At 36.0% G+C, this 18,814-nt stretch overlaps 1 protein-coding gene and 1 non-coding gene across 6 annotated transcripts in view; both read left to right on the forward strand.

Annotated features, from left to right (window-relative positions):
* RBM6 (RNA binding motif protein 6) overlaps positions 1-18,814 on the forward strand; it is a 91,952-nt gene that overhangs the window by 14,818 nt on the left and 58,320 nt on the right. For 4 of the 5 annotated variants that reach the window (XM_039837809.1, XM_039837810.1, XM_039837811.1 and 1 more), the window contains 4 exons: positions 6,098-6,204; positions 9,747-11,025; positions 12,305-12,394; positions 13,627-13,696. In XM_039837809.1, the coding sequence (XP_039693743.1) occupies positions 6,161-6,204; positions 9,747-11,025; positions 12,305-12,394; positions 13,627-13,696 (1,483 nt within the window). In that variant the 5' untranslated portion in view covers positions 6,098-6,160. The remainder of the gene's footprint in view (positions 1-6,097; positions 6,205-9,746; positions 11,026-12,304; positions 12,395-13,626; positions 13,697-18,814) is intronic. The other variant, XM_039837813.1, reaches the window with a different exon arrangement.
* Positions 7,709-7,827, forward strand: LOC120582631 (5S ribosomal RNA). The gene has a single exon (XR_005647598.1). It is a non-coding gene; the product is annotated as a 5S ribosomal RNA (ribosomal RNA).

Consider the following 18,814-nt stretch of genomic DNA (forward strand, 5'->3'; position numbering starts at 1 on the left):
GCACAAAAGTTTTACATTTTGATGATATCCAATTTATCTATTTTTCTTTTTGTTGTTGAGCTTCTGGTATCTATCTTACCTAAGAAACCATTTCCTAGTCCAAAGTCATGAAGATTTATGCCTATTTTCTCCTTAAGAATTTTATAGTTTTAACCTTTTAGATATTTAGGTCTTTGATTCATTTTGACTTAATTTTTATACATGGTGTGAGTTAGGCATCCAACTTCATTCTTTTCGCGTGGAGACATCCAGTTGTCCTTTCTTTATTGAATTGTCTTGCCACTCATGTCTAAAACACTTGATCTTAAACGTGAGGTTTCTGGACTCTCAATTCTCTTCCATCAACCTATATGTTTATGTTAGTCCCACACCGTCTTGATTACTGTAGCTTTGTAATAAATTTTAAAATTGAGAAGTGTGAGTTGAGTCCTCTAACCTTGTTGTATATATTCTTTTTTATTTTGCACAGATGATACCATATTGCAAATAGCATTTTGCACATATTTTTATTTTTCAATTACAGTCAACATTTAATATTATATTAGTTTCAGGTGTACAGCACAGTGGTCAGACATTTATATAACTTATGAAGTGACCCCCTTCTCATAAGTCTAGTACCCACCCGGCACCATACATAGTTTTTAAAATATCATTGGCTTTATTCCCTATGCTGTACTTTACATCTCCGTGACTATTTTGTAACTGCCAATTTGTACTTCTTAATCCCTTCGCCATTTTCACCCAGCCCCTCAGCCCTCCTCCCATCTGGCAACCGTCAGATTGTTCTCTGTATCTATGAGTCTGTTTCTGTTTTGTTTATCTTTGTTTATTTTGTTTTTTAGACTCCACATATAAGTGAAATCATATGATATTTGTCTTTCTCTATCTGACTTATTTCACTTAGCATAATACCCTAGGTCCATCTATATTGTTGCAAATGGTAAGATTTCATTCTTTTTTATGGCTGAGTAACATTCCAGTGTGTATATGTACAATATCTTCTTTATCCAATTGTCTATTGATGGGCACTTAGATTGCTTCCATATCTCGGCTATTGTAAATAATGCTGCAGTGAACATGGGGATGCATATGTCTTTTCAAATTGGTATTTTGGATTTCTTCGGGTAAACACCCAGAAGTGCAATTGCTGGATCATAAGGTAGTTCTAGTTTTAATTTTTTTTTGAGGAACCCCCAAACTTTTTTCATAGTGGCGGAACTGATTTATAATCCCACCAACAGTGCATGAGGCTTCCCTTTTCTATATATCCTTATCAGTACTTGTTTGTTGATTTATTGATGATGACCATTCTGACAGTTGTGAGCTGATATCTCATTATGGTTTTAATTTGCATGTTGTCTCTGATGGTTAGAGATGTTGAGCATCTTTTCATTTGTCTGCTGGCCATTTCTATGTCCTCTTTGGAGAAATGTATATTCAGGTTCTCTGCTTATTTTTTAATCAGATTTTTTGTGTGTGTGTAAGTTGTATAAGTTCCTTATATATTTCAGATATTAGCTCCTTATCAGATGCATCATTGGTGAATATCTTCTCTTTATTGATGTTATCTTTCATTTTGTTGGTTTCCTTCGCTGCACAAATCTTTTTAGTTTGATGTAATCCCATTATGTTTATTTTTTCTTTTATTTTTCCTGCCCAAGAAACATCCAAAAAAAAAAAAATTTACTAAGAGCAATGACAGAGAGTTTATCGCCTATGTTTTCTTCTAGGAGTTTTATGGTTTGGGGTTTATACTTAAGTCTTTAACTATTTTGAGTTTATTCTTGTATAAGAAAGTGGTCTGGTTTCACTTTTTTGCATATATCTGTCCAGTTTTCCCAACACCATTTTTTGAAGAGACTGTCTGTACCCTATGTATATTCTTGCCTTCTTTGTCATAGATTAATTGACTATGTAGACATGGTTTAGTTCTGGGCTCTCTATTCTGTTTTATTGATCTATTTGTCTGCTTTTTATGCCAGTACCATGCTCTTTTGATTATTATAGCATTGTGGTATAGTTTGATATCCGGTAGTGTGATACTTCCAACTTTGTTCTTTCTCAAGATTGCTGTTTTGCACTTATTTTTAAATTTAATATGTAATAGCTTATATCAATTTACATAGCTTATTTTTTGGAGTAGTGTAGTATTTCAGTAGTACAAATATGCTGTATTGATGTACATTTAGATTTTATAATCTTTCGTTAGTACAAACAGTGCTGCACTATGTGCCTTTGTAAACATGTCACCACACACTGTAAATTTCTAGAGAATGAATTCCTAGAAGAGGAACTGGTCAGAGGTATGTGCGCTTAAAATTTTGTGAATTTTGTAGTTTTCTTTATGTTATTTCTTAACTTCTTCCCATTTTGGTCAGAGAAGATACTCTGTATGGTTTTTATCTTTTAAAATCTATTGAGACCTGTTTGTAGCCTAACAAATGGTCCATCCTGGAGAATATTCCATGTGTACTTGGGAAGATGTGATATTTGCTGTTATTGGGTGGAATGTTCTGAATATGTTAATCGAGTTCAGTTGGTTTATCATGTTAAGTTCTCTATTTCCTTACTATATTCTGTCTGGCCAATCCATTCATTATTGAAAGTGGAGTTTGAAGTTTCCTACTGTTATTATAGATGTATTTATTATCCTTTCAGTTCTTTCAATTTTTGCTTCATATATTTTGGAGTTCTGTTATTAGGTGCATAATGTTTTATCACATTTTTTGAACCTTTTAATTAATATATAATGTCCTGTGCCTTTTGTACCTTCTTAGACTTAGAGGTCTTTTTTTGTGTGATATTAGTATAGCCAACCCAGCCCTCATTTGGTTATTTGCGTGGAATATCTTTTTCCATACTTCGTTTTCAACCTATTTGTGACTTTGGATCTAGAGCGAGTCTCTTTTATACAGCATATAGTTGGATCATGTTTTTTAATCTATTCTGCTAGACTCTTGTCTTTTGGTTTAAACCATCTACATTTAAAGTAATTACTGATCAGGAGGGACTTATGCCATTTCGCTATTTGTTTTCTATATGCCTTATAGCCTTTTTTTGTCCTTTCATTATTGCTTTCTTTAGTTTTTAGTTTTTTTTGTTTTTAATGTTTTTGTGAAATGTTTTGATTTCATTCTCATTTTCTTATGTGTATATTTTATAGATATTTTTCATTCTCATTTTCTTATGTGTATATTTTATAGATATTTTTCTTGTGGTTATCATGAGAATTACATTTTATATCCTGTAGTCGTAACAACTTAATTTGAGTTTATACCAGCTTAAGTTCAATAGCATACAAAAACTGTTTATATGGCTCCGTCCCTCTTTCTGTTATTGATGTCATAGATAACATTTTTATAAATTGTGTTCCCATTGGTAATTGTTTTCTTATGCATTTATCTTTTAAATCATGTAGAAAATAAAAAGTGGAACTGTAAGCCAAAGTTAAAATAGTACTAGTTTTCAAAAGAGCACTTGTGTTTATCTTTGACAGATCTTAATTTTTTCATAAGGCTTCAAGTTACTCTTTAGCTTCATTTTAGCCTGAAGAACTCATTTTAGCATTTCTTGCAAGGCCCATTTGTAGAAACAGATTTTCTCAGCTTTTGCTTATCCGTCTTAATTTCATCCTCATTTTTGAAGGAGCGTTTTAGCAGCTAAAAAAATTTTTGAAATTTTATTTTCCAGTTATAGTTGACATAGAATTCTTTATTGGTAGTTTATTTCCCCTGCAACATTTAATATATCATTCACTGCCTTCTGGCTTCCAAGGTTTCTGATGAGAAATTGGCTTATAACGTTATTGAGGATCTCTTGTACATTACAAGTCTCTTCTCTCCTGCTGCTTTTAAGATTCTTTGTTTTTTTGACAGTTGGATCATAATGTGTCTTGGTGGGAGTTTATTCTACTCATACTTCATTTAGCTTCATGTATTTGTAGATTCATGTCTTTCATCAAACTTAGGGATCTTGGGGGCCATTATTTCTTCAAATAGTCTTTCTACCCCTTTCTCTCTTCTGAGACTTGCATAATCATATTTTGGTCCACTTAATGGTCTCTTCAGGCCCCTTAGGTTTTGTTCACCTTTGTTCATTTTTTCTTTCTGCTCAGGATATAATTTCAATTTTCCTGTCTTTATGTTTGCTGATGCTTTCTTCTGCCTGCTCAGCTTGCTGTTGAACCCCTCTAGTGAATTTTTCATTTCAATTATTCTACTTTTCAGCTGCAAAGTTTTTGTTTGGTTTCTCTATAAATTCCTGTCTCTTTGTTGATATTCTCATTTTGTTTATGCATTGTTTTCCTGATTTTTCCTTTAGTTCTTTGTCTGTATTATCATTTAGTTCTTAAGCATATTTAAGACAGTTATTATGAAGCTTGTGTCTATTAAGTCTGATATTTGGGCTTACTTAGGGATGGTTTCTGTTGATTTGTTTCTTTGAATGGGCCATGTTTTCCTGTCTTTTTGTATGCTCTGTGAATTTTTTGTTGTTGAAAATTGGGCATTTGACTATTATAATGCTCTAACTCTGGAAATCAGGTTCGCCCCTGTCTTGGGGTGTGCTGTTTTTTTGTTTGTTTGTTTGCTTTGTTTGTTTTGTTATTTTGAATTGTTGAAGGCTGTAGTAGTCTGTTCTGAGATTGTTTCTAAACGGTTTTTGCAAGGATTATTCTTTGTCATGTGTAATCACTGATGTATGCGTGTGTTTTATTTAGCTCTTGTTTGCTTAACATTTCAACCAAGATTTCCTTGAATGTCAGGAGCTCAACAAATCAAAACAAACAAAAAACATACCAACAGATAGAAAAAAAAAGAAAAGCAGGAAACAAAACCCTCTGCAGATTGGTTCTGTGTTGAGGTACTTCTTCAACACTCTTAGCTAGGCCTGCCCTGAGCCTGTGGATCAGCCCAAGGTGAAAGCTTGTCTTCGCAGGTCTTGTCTGATCATGTATCTTGCCTGAGTATGTGTATGCTTTCTTAATTCTCCCATATATGTGTTGCTTTGGGGTGTCCCAATTTCCCAACTTCTCTCCATATATGTGAGTCTATAGTCTGCTTTGCAGCTTTTATTAGGAATACCTGCTGCCTTCCCTCCCCTACCCCACCCCCGGAGATCTGAGGTAGGTGAAACAGAGGCAAGCACCTTGCATCAGTCCTTCAAAAATCCCCCAGACAGGTTAGAACAGGTGTACACAATACTTTGCAAATCAAGTTTCCCTCTGATTTGTGGGAAGTAGCTGGGAACTGGGCTGCCACTGCTCCAAGACCAAAACCATTGCCATGTTAGGGGTGGGGCAGGGATGAGTAGTAACACCACAAAACTCTCATATTATTTTGAAGATTTTTTTCTTGACTGAGCATTTACTTGGTTGTTGTAAACCTTTGACTGTTTTCTAAAGCTCCAGCAAAGTTGGTTCAAACAAGTTCAAAGCTTGTTTTTTGATGTTTCTGTGGAGGAAATAGACTTTGGAACTTCCTAGTCTGCCATTTTGCTGACCTGCAGATTTTTTTCACTTTCTTGATAGTGTACTTTGATGCATAAAAGTTTTTTAGATAGAGATGAAGTGTATTTTGTTTTTTCTTTTGTTCCTTGTGCTTTTGGTGTCATATTAAACCATTGGCAAATCCAAGGTCACGAAAGTTTGCTTCTTTTTTAGTAGCTGCAGCAAAGTTCTTGCAATTGACTTCTCAGCTTGACTTGAGATATATGCTCATCATCAAAGCATCACTGTGGTGAGGGTAACAGATGATTCTGGTTGGCCAGGCTGGATGGTATAGTGTCAGCCACATGGACCAAAAATTGTGTTAATACTAAGATGCAGCTGTTTCCAAAAAGGAAGATGGAATGGCTGCTGGAAAAATTAGCAAATATTTAGTAAATGTGAAGCATTCTTAGTACACTGAGAAGTTTATGGTGCCTCAGTACACATTTTTGATTTAAAATATATTTTTCTTGTTATAAATTCATATGTAAATGTTTAAAAGTGACTTCCAAAAATATCCCTGTTGATGTGGTCTCTCAGAAGCCAAGCAGGAGGAAATTAGTTGAGTCTTAATGTTCTAATGTCCTAATTTTTGTGGTTTGTTTTGTGCAGATACTGCTATAACCAGAGTTTTGTAGCAAAAGGATCTACTTATTAGGCCCTCGTGATATAGAGATGTGGGGGGATTCTCGATCTGCTAACAGAACAGGACCTTTTCGGTAAGTCTTGAAATTTGAATATTGAATTTGTCAATATTTTAATGATAAAGATGTAACATTTTTTGGTCTACCATAAAGGGGGCTATTTTCTTTGTATAGAAATAGCCCTGGTATTTTAAAAATAGAAACTATTTTTAAAATTTATAGTAATTTCTTAAGTGATTCTGAGACTAAATACCCAAAATGCCAAGTGTTCGGTGTTTTAGTATTTTTTTAAACATTAAAAAATATCTCTCAAATAAAGAGATTATTTATTTAATCTCTTTTAGCAAAGTAATACATACTTGACTAATAAAGAAAGCTAGCATAAATGTACATAAAAGTTTCATTAAATTCATGAATTTATGTCTAGAATCCAGAGGTGGGTGTGTCTTGCCAGTGACACATTGTCTTTCAGCTACTAGGAATAGTTCTGAAAAAGAAAAATTACTTGATGCTATTTTCTAAGCTACATTTCAGTTTTAGGGGTTACTGGGTACAAAGATAAGTGGAGAAGGTGGTACCATTCAATTGTAAATGGATTATGTTTTAGATTTATAGGGAGTTTATTTTTTTATAACTAATATAATAAACACCGATGATAGTATTTTAAAACTTTTGCATTGTGTTTACAATTAATAAAATGCTATAGGAATGGTTTTACTTGATATATGGCAAAGAAATCTTACCTTTAAAGAGACGATTAATGCTCCAGTTGAAACTTCTGTTACTAATAAATTTTCTTTTGGATTGACGGTATGCAAGATTTTATTGTGCAAATTCAACAGATGTTCCATTCATTGTTCTGAAGGTTGGGGTCCAGTGAAAAATTTAGGTAGAGAACTGAGTTTTAAAACTCCATATGTATTTAGTAAAGCTAGTGTTTCCTAAATACTAATTGATAGGGTTCTTTACTTTCTGTTCAGTGATCTTTAAAATAAAGCAGTGGTGGTGATACTAGGTATGTTTTTCCCTTCAAAATATTAGGGTCTGGGTCAGTGGTCAGCAAACTACAGTGCTCAGCTTGTTTTTGTTTTATTGGAACATAGCCGTGATCACTCATTTACAAATTGTCTGTGGTTGCTTTCATGCTACAGTGAGTGGCAGAGTTGAATGGTTGTGACAGACACTGCAAAACCTAATGTAATTACTATCTGGCTTTTTATGGAAAAAGTTTGCCAATCTCAAGTCTAGATCAGTGGGCTTATACTTCACATTTTTAAATATTTAGATTATAATCTGATTATTTTGTAAGTGAGTCTGCTTCTTATAGAATTAACCTACTTAGATCATTTAGGTAAGCCTTCAGAAACAGTAGGTAGCTTTCGCTCTATTCCTTAATTTAAAAAATCTTTTTAGAACATTTTTTTGACCAGTTATTTAAAATTATATTTCTCCACCTCAATTTTGTTTAACTATAAGTCATTGCATGTTATTTTTTAAGATCTTTGACTAGAAGGGAAACATGGCTTATAGAGCATAACTTTTTGGAGGACTAATGTAGATTACAAAAAAGGTATTTTGTGTCTATAGCCATGCCACCCTGAACAAGCCCAGTCCCGTCAGATCTTGGAAGCTAAGCAGGGTTGGGCCTGGTTAGTACTTGGATGGGAGACCACGTAGGAAGACCAGGTGCTGTAGGTGTAAAAAATAAAAAAGTAAGGAATTGTAAGCTGACAAGGTCCTTTTAATCTCTGAGGTCAACCAAGGGTTGCCTCACCTAAAAAAAATTTAAATTAAAAAAAAGGTATCTTGCAGGAAAATGATTTTATATTTGATTTTAACAACTTTTCTTTAAATTTTTTTATTCGGTTAAAAATTATTTTCATAGCCACTGTTATTTTATATTAATAGAACTGTTCCTTTACTAGTCTGCGTAAAATACAGTTGTGAGAACCCTAGTACAGTGGGTTATTCTAGATCTCTGTGATCTCCTCAACTTAAGAGGGTAAGATAACCCTTAGGACAGTATTCACAGTCAGTGTTGGATGTATACTGGTCAGAAAACAGGCAGATTTAGGTGACTCAGCACTCGTCCCCCGAGTGTCTGCTGAGGCTTAAGTCTTCTTACTAGCTAACTATTGGGATTCGAATGATTTTAAATATGGGAGACACTAGAGTTAGTGGTAGTGTCTTAATTTTAGGGTTAAATTGTATTACTTATGAAGAACATTTAAACTCATTTTCTTGTAATGAACCACATAGACATAACTAATGTTAATGGGAGCTAATGGAAATTGTCATGTTCTGAAAATCCATTTAATGTGCGTCATTCTAAAGTTTAGGTTACCGTTAACTTCCTGTTACTTTAAGAAAGGGTTTCTCTTGAACTGAGTGACCTAAAATCAGTTGTCTTTTGAATCTTCCTAGTGTAGTGGTATAGTCTCAGATTAGAAGGGTTATATAATAGAACCTATATATTCTGGGAGAAGAGAACTTAGTTGGACTCGATCTCTTAATATTTTTGTTTTACTGCTGAATAGCAGATAATCCTTCAGATCATTTGTTTTCCTTTTTCACTCTCTTCTCTTCCCCTCAAGCTCAAGATCCTGGGTACCTAATTGCCTATTTAAGTTCCTTAATCATTTATCAAAGCCAAAACATGTAAAATGACCTGGAGGTTAGGCAAAGGGAGGAAGTTGGGCCAGTTCTCATTTATCGCTTGAGTTCTATAAACTGGGAACATGAATTTAATACTATGCTTATTTTTAAACATATTACCCTAAAAATAGTTAGCATGAGGCACTGAAATCCACAATATCAACTTCTTCATTTGGGACCTGGGGATAATAATGCTTGAAGGCCTAATGCTTTCCCTAGGTCCCTTTTAGCATTAAACTTCTGGATGCTGTTGCTTGGCTTTGTCAACTTACACATGCTTTGTGGCATGATTCATGCTGCCTTGGGTAGTTATAATAGTAGGACCCAGGTGAGAATGCTTCTAGGTAGAGCCGCTGTAGAACTGGGGTTTAGATGCAGCTGGGGATGGTGCTCAGCTGGTGATTTATAACGAGTGTTTTTCATTTTGGGCCTGCATTCATTCCGATTGATGCCCATGCTGTAGCTGTAATCAAATATTTTGAAATGTTTCTCCTGTATGCAGCAATGAGAAAGACACCTCCTGAAATTTATTGTAAGAAATTTATAGTGCATTGATTTTTCTGATGTATAGGAATCATCATGTTGATCTAGGAATTCTAAGTTCCCTGGCTGTAGGAAATGGAAATTTCTGTAGCATGTCACCATTGCTAGCTTATCTGGTGTTGCGGATTTTCCCTGTTGCAGGACTGGGTGAAAGCTTTTTCTGCAGCAGTCATGTTGAAAACCTTGTGTTGACTTGCCTCGTGTTCTGAAATGGGAGCATAAAAGTTTACTCCGCCACTTCGTCCTAAAATAGCAAAACCTTGCTGTTTTCTGCAGATCTAGGACCTTGTTACAGAACTCTGCCAAAAAAAAAAAAAAAATGTTTACAGAAGAATGTGCTGTGATTAGAGAAGAATATGCTGGTGTGTAGATTTCAAACTCTCTGGACAATATGAATAACACTGTCTTTGTTTCTACAGTGGGAGCCAAGAAGAAAGGTTTGCTCCCGGGTGGAACAGGGATTATCCTCCTCCTCCCCTTAAGAGTCATGCTCAAGAGAGACACTCTGGCAACTTTCCTGGCAGAGATTCACTTCCCTTTGATTTCCAGGGGCATTCAGGGCCTCCCTTTGCAAATGTAGAGGAACATTCTTTCAGCTATGGAGCTAGAGACGGACCGCGTGGTGACTATCGAGGAGGGGAGGGATCTGGACATGATTTCAGGGGGGGGGATTTTTCATCTTCTGATTTCCAGAACAGAGATTCCTCACAGTTGGACTTCAGAGGTAGGGACATACATTCTGGAGATTTTCGGGATAGAGAAGGACCTCCTATGGACTATAGGGGTGGAGACGGTACTTCTATGGACTACAGAGGTAGAGAAACATCCCACATGAACTACAGAGACAGGGATGCTCACACCGTTGACTTCAGGGGTAGAGATGCTCCTCCATCTGACTTCAGGGGCCGGGGCACTTATGATTTAGATTTTCGAGGCCGGGATGGATCTCATGCAGATTTTAGGGGAAGAGATTTATCAGATTTGGATTTCAGGACGAGAGATCAGTCTCGCTCTGATTTTAGGAATAGAGATGTATCTGATTTGGACTTCAGGGATAAAGACGGAGCACAGGTGGACTTTAGAGGCCGAGGTTCAGGTACTAGTGATCTAGACTTTAGGGACAGGGATACACCACATTCAGATTTCAGAGGCAGACACCGGTCCAGGACTGATCAGGACTTCAGGGGCAGAGAGGTGGAAACATGTATGGAATTTAAGGATAGGGAGATGCCCTCTGTGGATCCAGACATTTTGGATTACATTCAGCCCTCTACACAAGATAGAGAACATTCTGGTATGAATGTGAGCAAGAGAGAAGAATCTACACATGACCATGCAACGGAAAGGCCTGCTTTTGGCATTCAGAAGGGAGAATTTGAGCATTCAGAAACAAGAGAAGGAGAAACACAAGGTGTAGACTTTGAGCAGGAGTCTTCGTCAAACTTTCAGAACAGCCAAAGTCCACTTCAAGATCAAGACAAGTCACAGCTTTCCGGAGGTGAAAAACAGAGTTCCGATTCTGATCTGTTTAAAGAAGAAGGTGGTTTAGACTTTCTTGGCCAGCAAGACACTGATTATAGAAGCATGGAGTACCGTGACGTGGATCACAGACTGCCAGGAAGCCAGATATTTGGCTATGGCCAGAGCAAGTCTTTTCCAGAGGGAAAAACTTCCCGAGATGTCCAACAGGACCTTCAGGTATGTCGATGAAGTGGATTACTTTTTTGCTTTTGCTTTTTCATAAGGCTTTTCTGAAGGACAAAGTATAGAGCCTAGGACCATTAGTCCTGGGTCTCTCTCCTTATACAACCATTAAAAAGCTAAATTTGTATTTAAGAATGGAATGTATATCTCTATCTAAAGGGCCTTCAGCTCAGATTATATTTTTGAGGTGTGTCTCTTCAATATATTGCTTTATTGTACATATTTAAATGCCTTGGAGTAATTTAGTTTGGAAACATCTATCTTTGTGTGTTGATTCTCTCAGCTCTTGCATAGTCAGGCCTTATGGCTCTTTTGGGTTTATTTTCTTATTTAAACTCATTTAGGGAATACCTAGGAATCTTTCCCTGGTCATGAGGATGAGGAGGGAATGTTAATGTCCCAGATAGATACGTCTTACAGCTAACTTAATTGACTTAAATGTTGAATTTCTAGATATAATATATAATCTAATATATATGTAATCTAAGTGAGAAGAGTTGTGTTTGCAGTTGGACAATGAAAATATTTTAAAATAGATTTTACCCATCTCTACTCAGGTTCCTGTTATATTGGACAGTGATCCTAAGACAATGGCTAACCAAAGAACAATCTTGAGAATGTTAGAGCTCGGTGACCATATAATATATTGTTCATATCAGGACATTTTCAAGAGTAAAATTGGGCACTATTGATAATTATGGCAGACAGTAAGCATAACTGGGAGGTGGGGTCACTTAGTTATAGGAGACTTTTTCTCAAAATTAAATCCTTTTTAAAACTTTTGAAATGGAGGGAAATTAGTTGAGCAGAGACTCTTATGAATATGGAAAATGCAGATTTCTCTGAATTGTGCTGTCAAGTAGTATAGTCAGGTGACACTTTTTAACTTTGTTCTGGAATTTGTTTATAGATGACATCTTTGATAAATGACATCTGGTTTAATACTTTTTTCCTGTTTTCTCATTCAGAAAAAGAAAATATAGTTTTGAGAATGTCCTCCCCACCCCCCAATTATAAAAGTCCTGTTCAATGTTTCTCTTAACATTCTGCTTTACTATTTCAATTCTCTCTCAGTGAGCCTGGTTCTTAGTACATTTGTATTCTGATGACTTGAATTCAAATTTTGGAACTCAGAAAAATATAGGAAATTACACTTTTTTTGTATCTTTATGTAATGCAAATCATTTTGATCCTGCGTACCTATGTTTTATGTTCCTTTTCATTTTTTATTAGCATATGTTTATTTCTAAAAATAATTTATTTTGGATTCAAGGATCAAGATTATAGGACTGGCACAAGTGAGGAGAAACCAAGCAAGCTTATTCGATTAAGTGGGGTGCCTGAAAATGCCACAAAAGAAGAAGTAAGTCTCTCTTGTTCCTTTTGCTTTTTTTTTTTTTTTTGATCAATTAAAAAAGAATTTTTAACTTTTTATTTTGAAAAATTAAAGATTCACAGGAAGGTGCAAAGAAATGTAGAGGGAAGTCTTGAGTATCTTTCACCAGCCCCTGGCAATGTTAACATCCACTGTCGTACGATAGCTAAACCAGGAAATTGGCTTTGGTACAACCAAGAGCTCATTCAGATTTCACTGGTTATAAATGCACTCACCGAGGTGAGGTTCTTAAAAAAAATTATCACAAATGATTGCTATCCTTAGACCTGCTAGTCATCTATTAGGGCATAATTTAAGAGGGAGAGTTGGATAGCATGTGTAAAGATGCAGCTTATTTAAAATAGTAAAAACTGGGAGCTGCCTAATTCCTCAGTGTTAAAGGACTGGCTGATTAAATTACGGTTGAACATATGGAGCATTTCGATCAGAATGGTACATCAAGAGCAAACAGTGCTTGCTTTGTGCCAGGCATTAGTTCATTTACTGCTCATGTTATATTCACAGTATCCTATGAATAGGTAGTCTTAATCCATTCACTCCAGATATTAAGCACTGTATGCCAGACACTGGTCTAGGCACTGAGTAATATAGGAGTGAATATTATGAAGTCACTTCCTCCATGGATAATAAAAATTTAAGCAAGAGGTAGATAACAATTTCAGGCAGTGATAAATGTTCTGAAGAAAACTAAAGTAAAGGTTTAGAGTGTCACCGGGATAGAGACTATTCTAGATCAGGTAGGGAAGGTCCTCACTGAGGCATCAGGCCTGAATGCAGTAAGAAAACAGTTTATTTGAAGATGGGGAAAATAACTGACTGGGCTGAGGGACTGGAATGAATTCAGGGTCTCATCTTATTTTTAACAGATTAGAAACTGAGCGCTGAAAGGTTACACAGCAGGTGAGCAGGAGAGGCTCGTACCACAGGCCATGTGATTTCAGGGCTTGAGCTCTAGCTCGTGACAGCTATGCTGTTCTGCCTTTTTATATACTTGGGAATTTTTGAGTGATGATGTTCGACTTACTCAACTGTTTTGAATGCCAAAGTGCATGGCTTAATTTTGCCTTTATAAAGTAATCATAGCTTTAAATTCTGTAGCATAAAAAGGAAATCTGGAGCATAAAAGCCAGTAGGGAAAGTATAATACTCAATATTTGATTATGATTTGTATCATTACTATAAATACTGTATTCTTGCAGATTCTTAATGCCTTTCGGACTCCTGATGACATGCCTATGAAGGACTTGCAGTTGAAGGAGTATAACACAGGTGAGTTTCTTGGTATGCATGTGGCCTTGGGTGAGGGTAGGGTCTTTGTTGGATCTCTGCATTGTGTGCTAGTCAAAATATTTTTAAGAAACCACAGTTAAGATTTCCAGAGGCCTCCTGTTGGCGCCTTCAAATAACAGCCAGCTTTAGTATTAGCTGTGGTTTGTTGTGGGTGTTTGTCCACACATGGGCGATGAGGATGCATGTTCCAGTACTTCTGAGTGCCTGTGAGATAAAATGAGTGTTGCAGCATTTGTCCCTGAATATATTTTATATAATTAAATCATTAAACTTGCTATTTATGTTCTCCGTGGTGGTGGAATGTTTACTTTGGAGTCTAGTAGGATTTAATAAACGTACTATATGCACATTTTTTATGTTTCATTGCTTCACCGTGAAATTTACAACTTTCCAGAGAAATTGTACAAAGTGATTGTTTCTCGAATTTTCAGTCTTGCTTTGAGAACGGAGTCCTGCAACAGCTATTTTGTTGATATCCATAAACAAATAAAGAACTTTCTCTTTGACCTTTGCTCTGTGGTCTGAATTGCAGATTAAACTCTTTAGAATATCCTAGTGTTTTAGAGTAACGAGTTCAGTCAATTCCTTCAAATCTTACTACAGAAAATGTAGTCATAAGGGAAATGCCAAGCACTTAAGGTATTGACCAATATTTTTAGGACTACCTTATATGAAATGGTTTAAAAATAAAAGTAATCTTTGATCTATTTTGCAGAATTTTAAATTGAAGAAAGTAGAGCATTAATCTTTCACAGAACTTAGATTTCAGTAATCCGTGTTAAAGAACCCTTCAAGTAAGAGCATTTGGTATTTTTGAGGCTATAGCTTACTTTTAAACAGTTTACTATGGAATTAAGTTTTTGCGTTAACTAAGTAGCTTCTTCAGATTGGTTCTGCAGAGGGAAACTATCCACAAAAAGAAATTTTTGTGCTTGAAATAATCTTGTGCTGAAATAAACTTAAATTAGGTCCAGAAATTTCTGTAATTTGAGAACAAACTCAAACATTATTTCTCAGAAAACTAATAATTTCTTTGTCTTAAAAGCAACTCCGAATTTGTGGAAACATGACCGAGAATACTTCTTTTGTTTTTGTACACTTCACGTCTTTTTTTTTTTTTCTTTTGTGGGGGCGGGGGTTGCACGTGTCTCATACATATTTTCTTCATTTACGATTACCTTTGGGAACTAAAAGTAGAATTTATAGGTGGCAGTTGCTTTGTAACTGGTAGGATAATAACCTCAGCTTTGATCTTGTTTTACGAACTGTGCTTTCATTGGTATATTTAAGAAAGAAGAGCTGTCTTGATGTTTACATAACACCAGTTTAAACTCTTCAGTTCTTTAGTACTTATTGACTTTATATTGTCAGATTTATTAGCAGAGTAAAACTTATATTGATGTATAGGATCCACAAAGGAAGCTCTTAAATTGCTGGCTGTGGTAGCTATTACAGTTGTGATCGACCATCCAAAGACGTTGACGCACTTGTGAAGTCATTTAGGACATTGGTTTAAAAAGTTCACCTATCTGGAAATGCAGTCTTCTCTTGGCATTTTATTATATGAAGTGATAGTATATTAAATACATATACATATATTCTTTTTTTAACGAAAGGATTGGATTACCAGTCCCATGTTATCCGTATTACATCTCTGTGTGGCAAGTAGAGTGAACTTTTGAAAATACCACTCAGATCATGTTACTTCCATGCCTAAAATCCTCTAATGGCCTTCTATCTCACTTAGAGGAAATTTCCAACTCCTTGTCCTGCATGAGCTGGCTCTTGGCTGCTTGTCTGACCTCATCTGTGCTGCTCTTCACCTTCCCACTCTCTGGCCACACCAACCTTTGCTCCAGTTCATGACCACGACAGACTTCTTTCTGTGCTGGGGGCCTTTGCACTGCTCTTTTCTCTGGTTCTCACTTGTCTTCCGAGGTTTAGTTCTTCCCTTCATTCTCACCTCTCAGAGGCCTTGCCTCACCATCCGGTCCAAAATCACTCCTCATTTTTCATCATATCCTAATTTGTTGTCATAGGGTCTATTACTGATATTTTTCTAAGTGGTTCTGTGTGGCTTATTCTTCTCACTAGAGAATTAGCCCCATGACAGCAGGAGCCTTGTTTGTCGTGTTCCATCCTGTTGTCTCAGTGCTTGACAGCCTGCCTGGCACTGGCAGGTTCCCAGTATGCATAGAATGAGTAAGTGTCTGTGATGTATATGGAGAGCAGCTGTGTTGTTTTCTGAGGTGAGGAGCATTAAAAGGAAGCTTAGGTTTCACAGCGGTGCCATCTTACATATGTGCTGAAGAATATGCCTTGGCACAAAGAGGTGTTCTGAGAACTTTAACATTTACTTTTAAAAAGATCGTGTGTGAATTTCAGTAGAAAAGGTGACTTTTATAAATGGTGGTCCATTTTTTTAGGCTGTGTGATAAACTGCAAAGACCGTGTAGGGTGGATGTTGCTCATAAGAGGGGTGTTGTAGGATAGAGTTCATTCTTTGGTTCGTGTAATGGGGAGCCGGTCTGAAACAGAGAAAAGATTAATGCCTATTTGCTGACTCTAGTTAATTATTAGTTTAATTTTTGTCTCACTTAGAGCTGTTTAAGTATAGGGACACAACTTTTATCCAAAATCTGTCAGTGGAGTTTTTGAATTTTTCTGAATATAGAAAGATAATGCGGTCATTACCTAGATCATACATGAAATATATCCTTAGGTGGGATGTATATCTGATATACATCTGATATACTATGAGGAGACTCAGTGTAGTGGAGGTCAGGATTAATCTCCAGATGACTTCACTGAAAATTTACCCAAAAACTTAATTATTTGAGGGATTTGAGGATTTCGGAATTGCAGATAAAGAATTGTGAACCTATATATGTTTATGTTTGAGATTTTATTTTGCCATTTGCAAATACATTATAATCCTATTCATTATAAATTACCTTGAGTTATATGATTATATTCCTCGGAAAAGATTCAGGAGTAAAATGTCTTTTGGTGACTGGACAGACAAATTCTTAGATACACATACAATGCAATACTGCTCAGCAATAGAAATGAAGAAGCAGCTCGTACATAGCAACAGGGATGAATTTCATTGGCATTATGCTGAGTGAAAGAAAAAAGACTCGAAAGGCTACACACTGCCATAAAAAGGAATGAAGTACTAATACATGCTACAACTTGGATGAATCTTGAAAGCATGCTAAAAGAAAGAAACTAAACACAAAAGACCACATATTGTATGATCCCATTTGTGATATGTCCAAAATAGGCAGTCCATAGAGACAGAAAGCAGTTTGGTAGTTTGGTAGTTATCGAGGGCTGGAGAAGAGGGAAAATGGGGCGTGACTGCTTACTGGGCATGGGGTTTCCTTTTGAGATGACTGTAAAGTGTGGAAGCATGAGGGAGTTTGGGGGCATAATGGAACTGTTTTATAGATTGATTGTGGAAGTGGTGTATCAGTGTTAAATTCACTGACGTTGGTAACTGCTGTGGTTATATAAGAGAATATCCATAGTCTTAGGAAACACACACTGACATTTTTAGGAGTAAATGACTATGATGTATGCAGTTTTTTTTCTTACGGTTTAGAAAAAATACTTGATGTATATGGAGAGGAGAAGAAGAAAGTAATAATAAAGTACATATACAAAATGTATCAGATGAATCTGGGTAAGGAGTATATGAGTGTGTTCTTCGTACTATTTTCTTGCAACTTTTTAGTAACTAGGAAATTATTTCTGATTAAATATCGAAAAACTGATGTAAGACTGATGTATTTTATTTTTAAATGATCAGAAATCTTACAAGATAAAGACTGCAATGAATAGCTTCTGTGAACAAGTAGACTGTAGAGTAATGGTTCTCAGAGTGGGTACTAGACCAGCAGTGTCAGCAGTCCCTTGGAACATGTTAGAAATACAAATTCTCAGCCCCTGCCCCCTAATCAGAAATTCTGGGGGCAAGGCTCAGCAACTGCTGCTTTAACAAGCTCTCCATATGATTTTGATGTGCCCTGAATTATGACAACCACTGCATTAGATTGACTATTTGTTCATATTCTTTATTCTAGAACTTTTTTGCATAGTTTGAAAGAGATATAGTAAGCAAGTGGACCTTCTGTAAGTAGAAAAGACTAATGCATATGTGACTTAGGAGCCCATGGCAAGCCCATGCCTTGCCCACCTGATATCAGTTGTGCTGTGTGGAGCAGGAACAGGAGCTACAGTAGTTTTGATGTCATTTTATGTCCTTAGTTGTTCTTTCTGTTTATGTAGTGTACTTTCTCCAGAGATCTTGAAATGGTTATAAATGTTCTCATTTCTCATGGTGAATGTAGACATAATTGCTTTTGGTTTTCAGGTAGACTTGCATACTTTACATACAGTATGTAAGCTTGCCGTGATGTTTCTTCCAAAGGAATTTGTATCATTTAAGCAAAAACAAGATAGTTTTGGGATTATGTTTCCTATAAGTCTCAAACATAGGATGTAACTCTAATAACTGAAGTGCTACAGAATTATTTTAGTCTGTTTCATTTAGTGTTGCAAAGTTAGAAGGTGAATAAGGTGGTGTTAATAGGAAGAGCTTTGATTAAGTCAGTATTCATATAAGACAGTTTCTGTGGCCCTGGGGAGGAAATTTCTTTGTAGGAAGTGAGTGTTTGCAGTGACCAGGTTACTCGGTCTCCTACCCTAGCATTTTGGGTATGTTGAAGGTGACATTGTATTAGAGGTCCCATACCCTCTGCATTTATTAAGGGTAGTAACAGGCTCATATCTTTTTGTTTTTCACAGTTGAAATGGTTTGAGTTTTTGCTTTCATGTTGGTAAAACAGAAGTGCCTTCCTTGAGAAAAGAAGAAAAAACCCAAAGAGGACCTTTTAGTTTAGGGACAGAAATGCATTGTGAAATGGATTGACACGACAAAACATGCATAGTTTATGGTATCCCAAATGGAGTAGCTTAAAGACACAATAGCTTAACATTTAGGAAAAATATATTATAGTTGGAAAAGGCAAATATACAGTTTTGCAGTATTTTTGGCATTAACAGAATAGACAAATAAATATTTTTAGTTCT

This window comes from Pteropus medius, unplaced genomic scaffold (assembly GCF_902729225.1).
Source record: "Pteropus medius unplaced genomic scaffold, Ma_sr-lr_union100, whole genome shotgun sequence".
NCBI lineage: Eukaryota > Metazoa > Chordata > Mammalia > Chiroptera > Pteropodidae > Pteropus > Pteropus medius.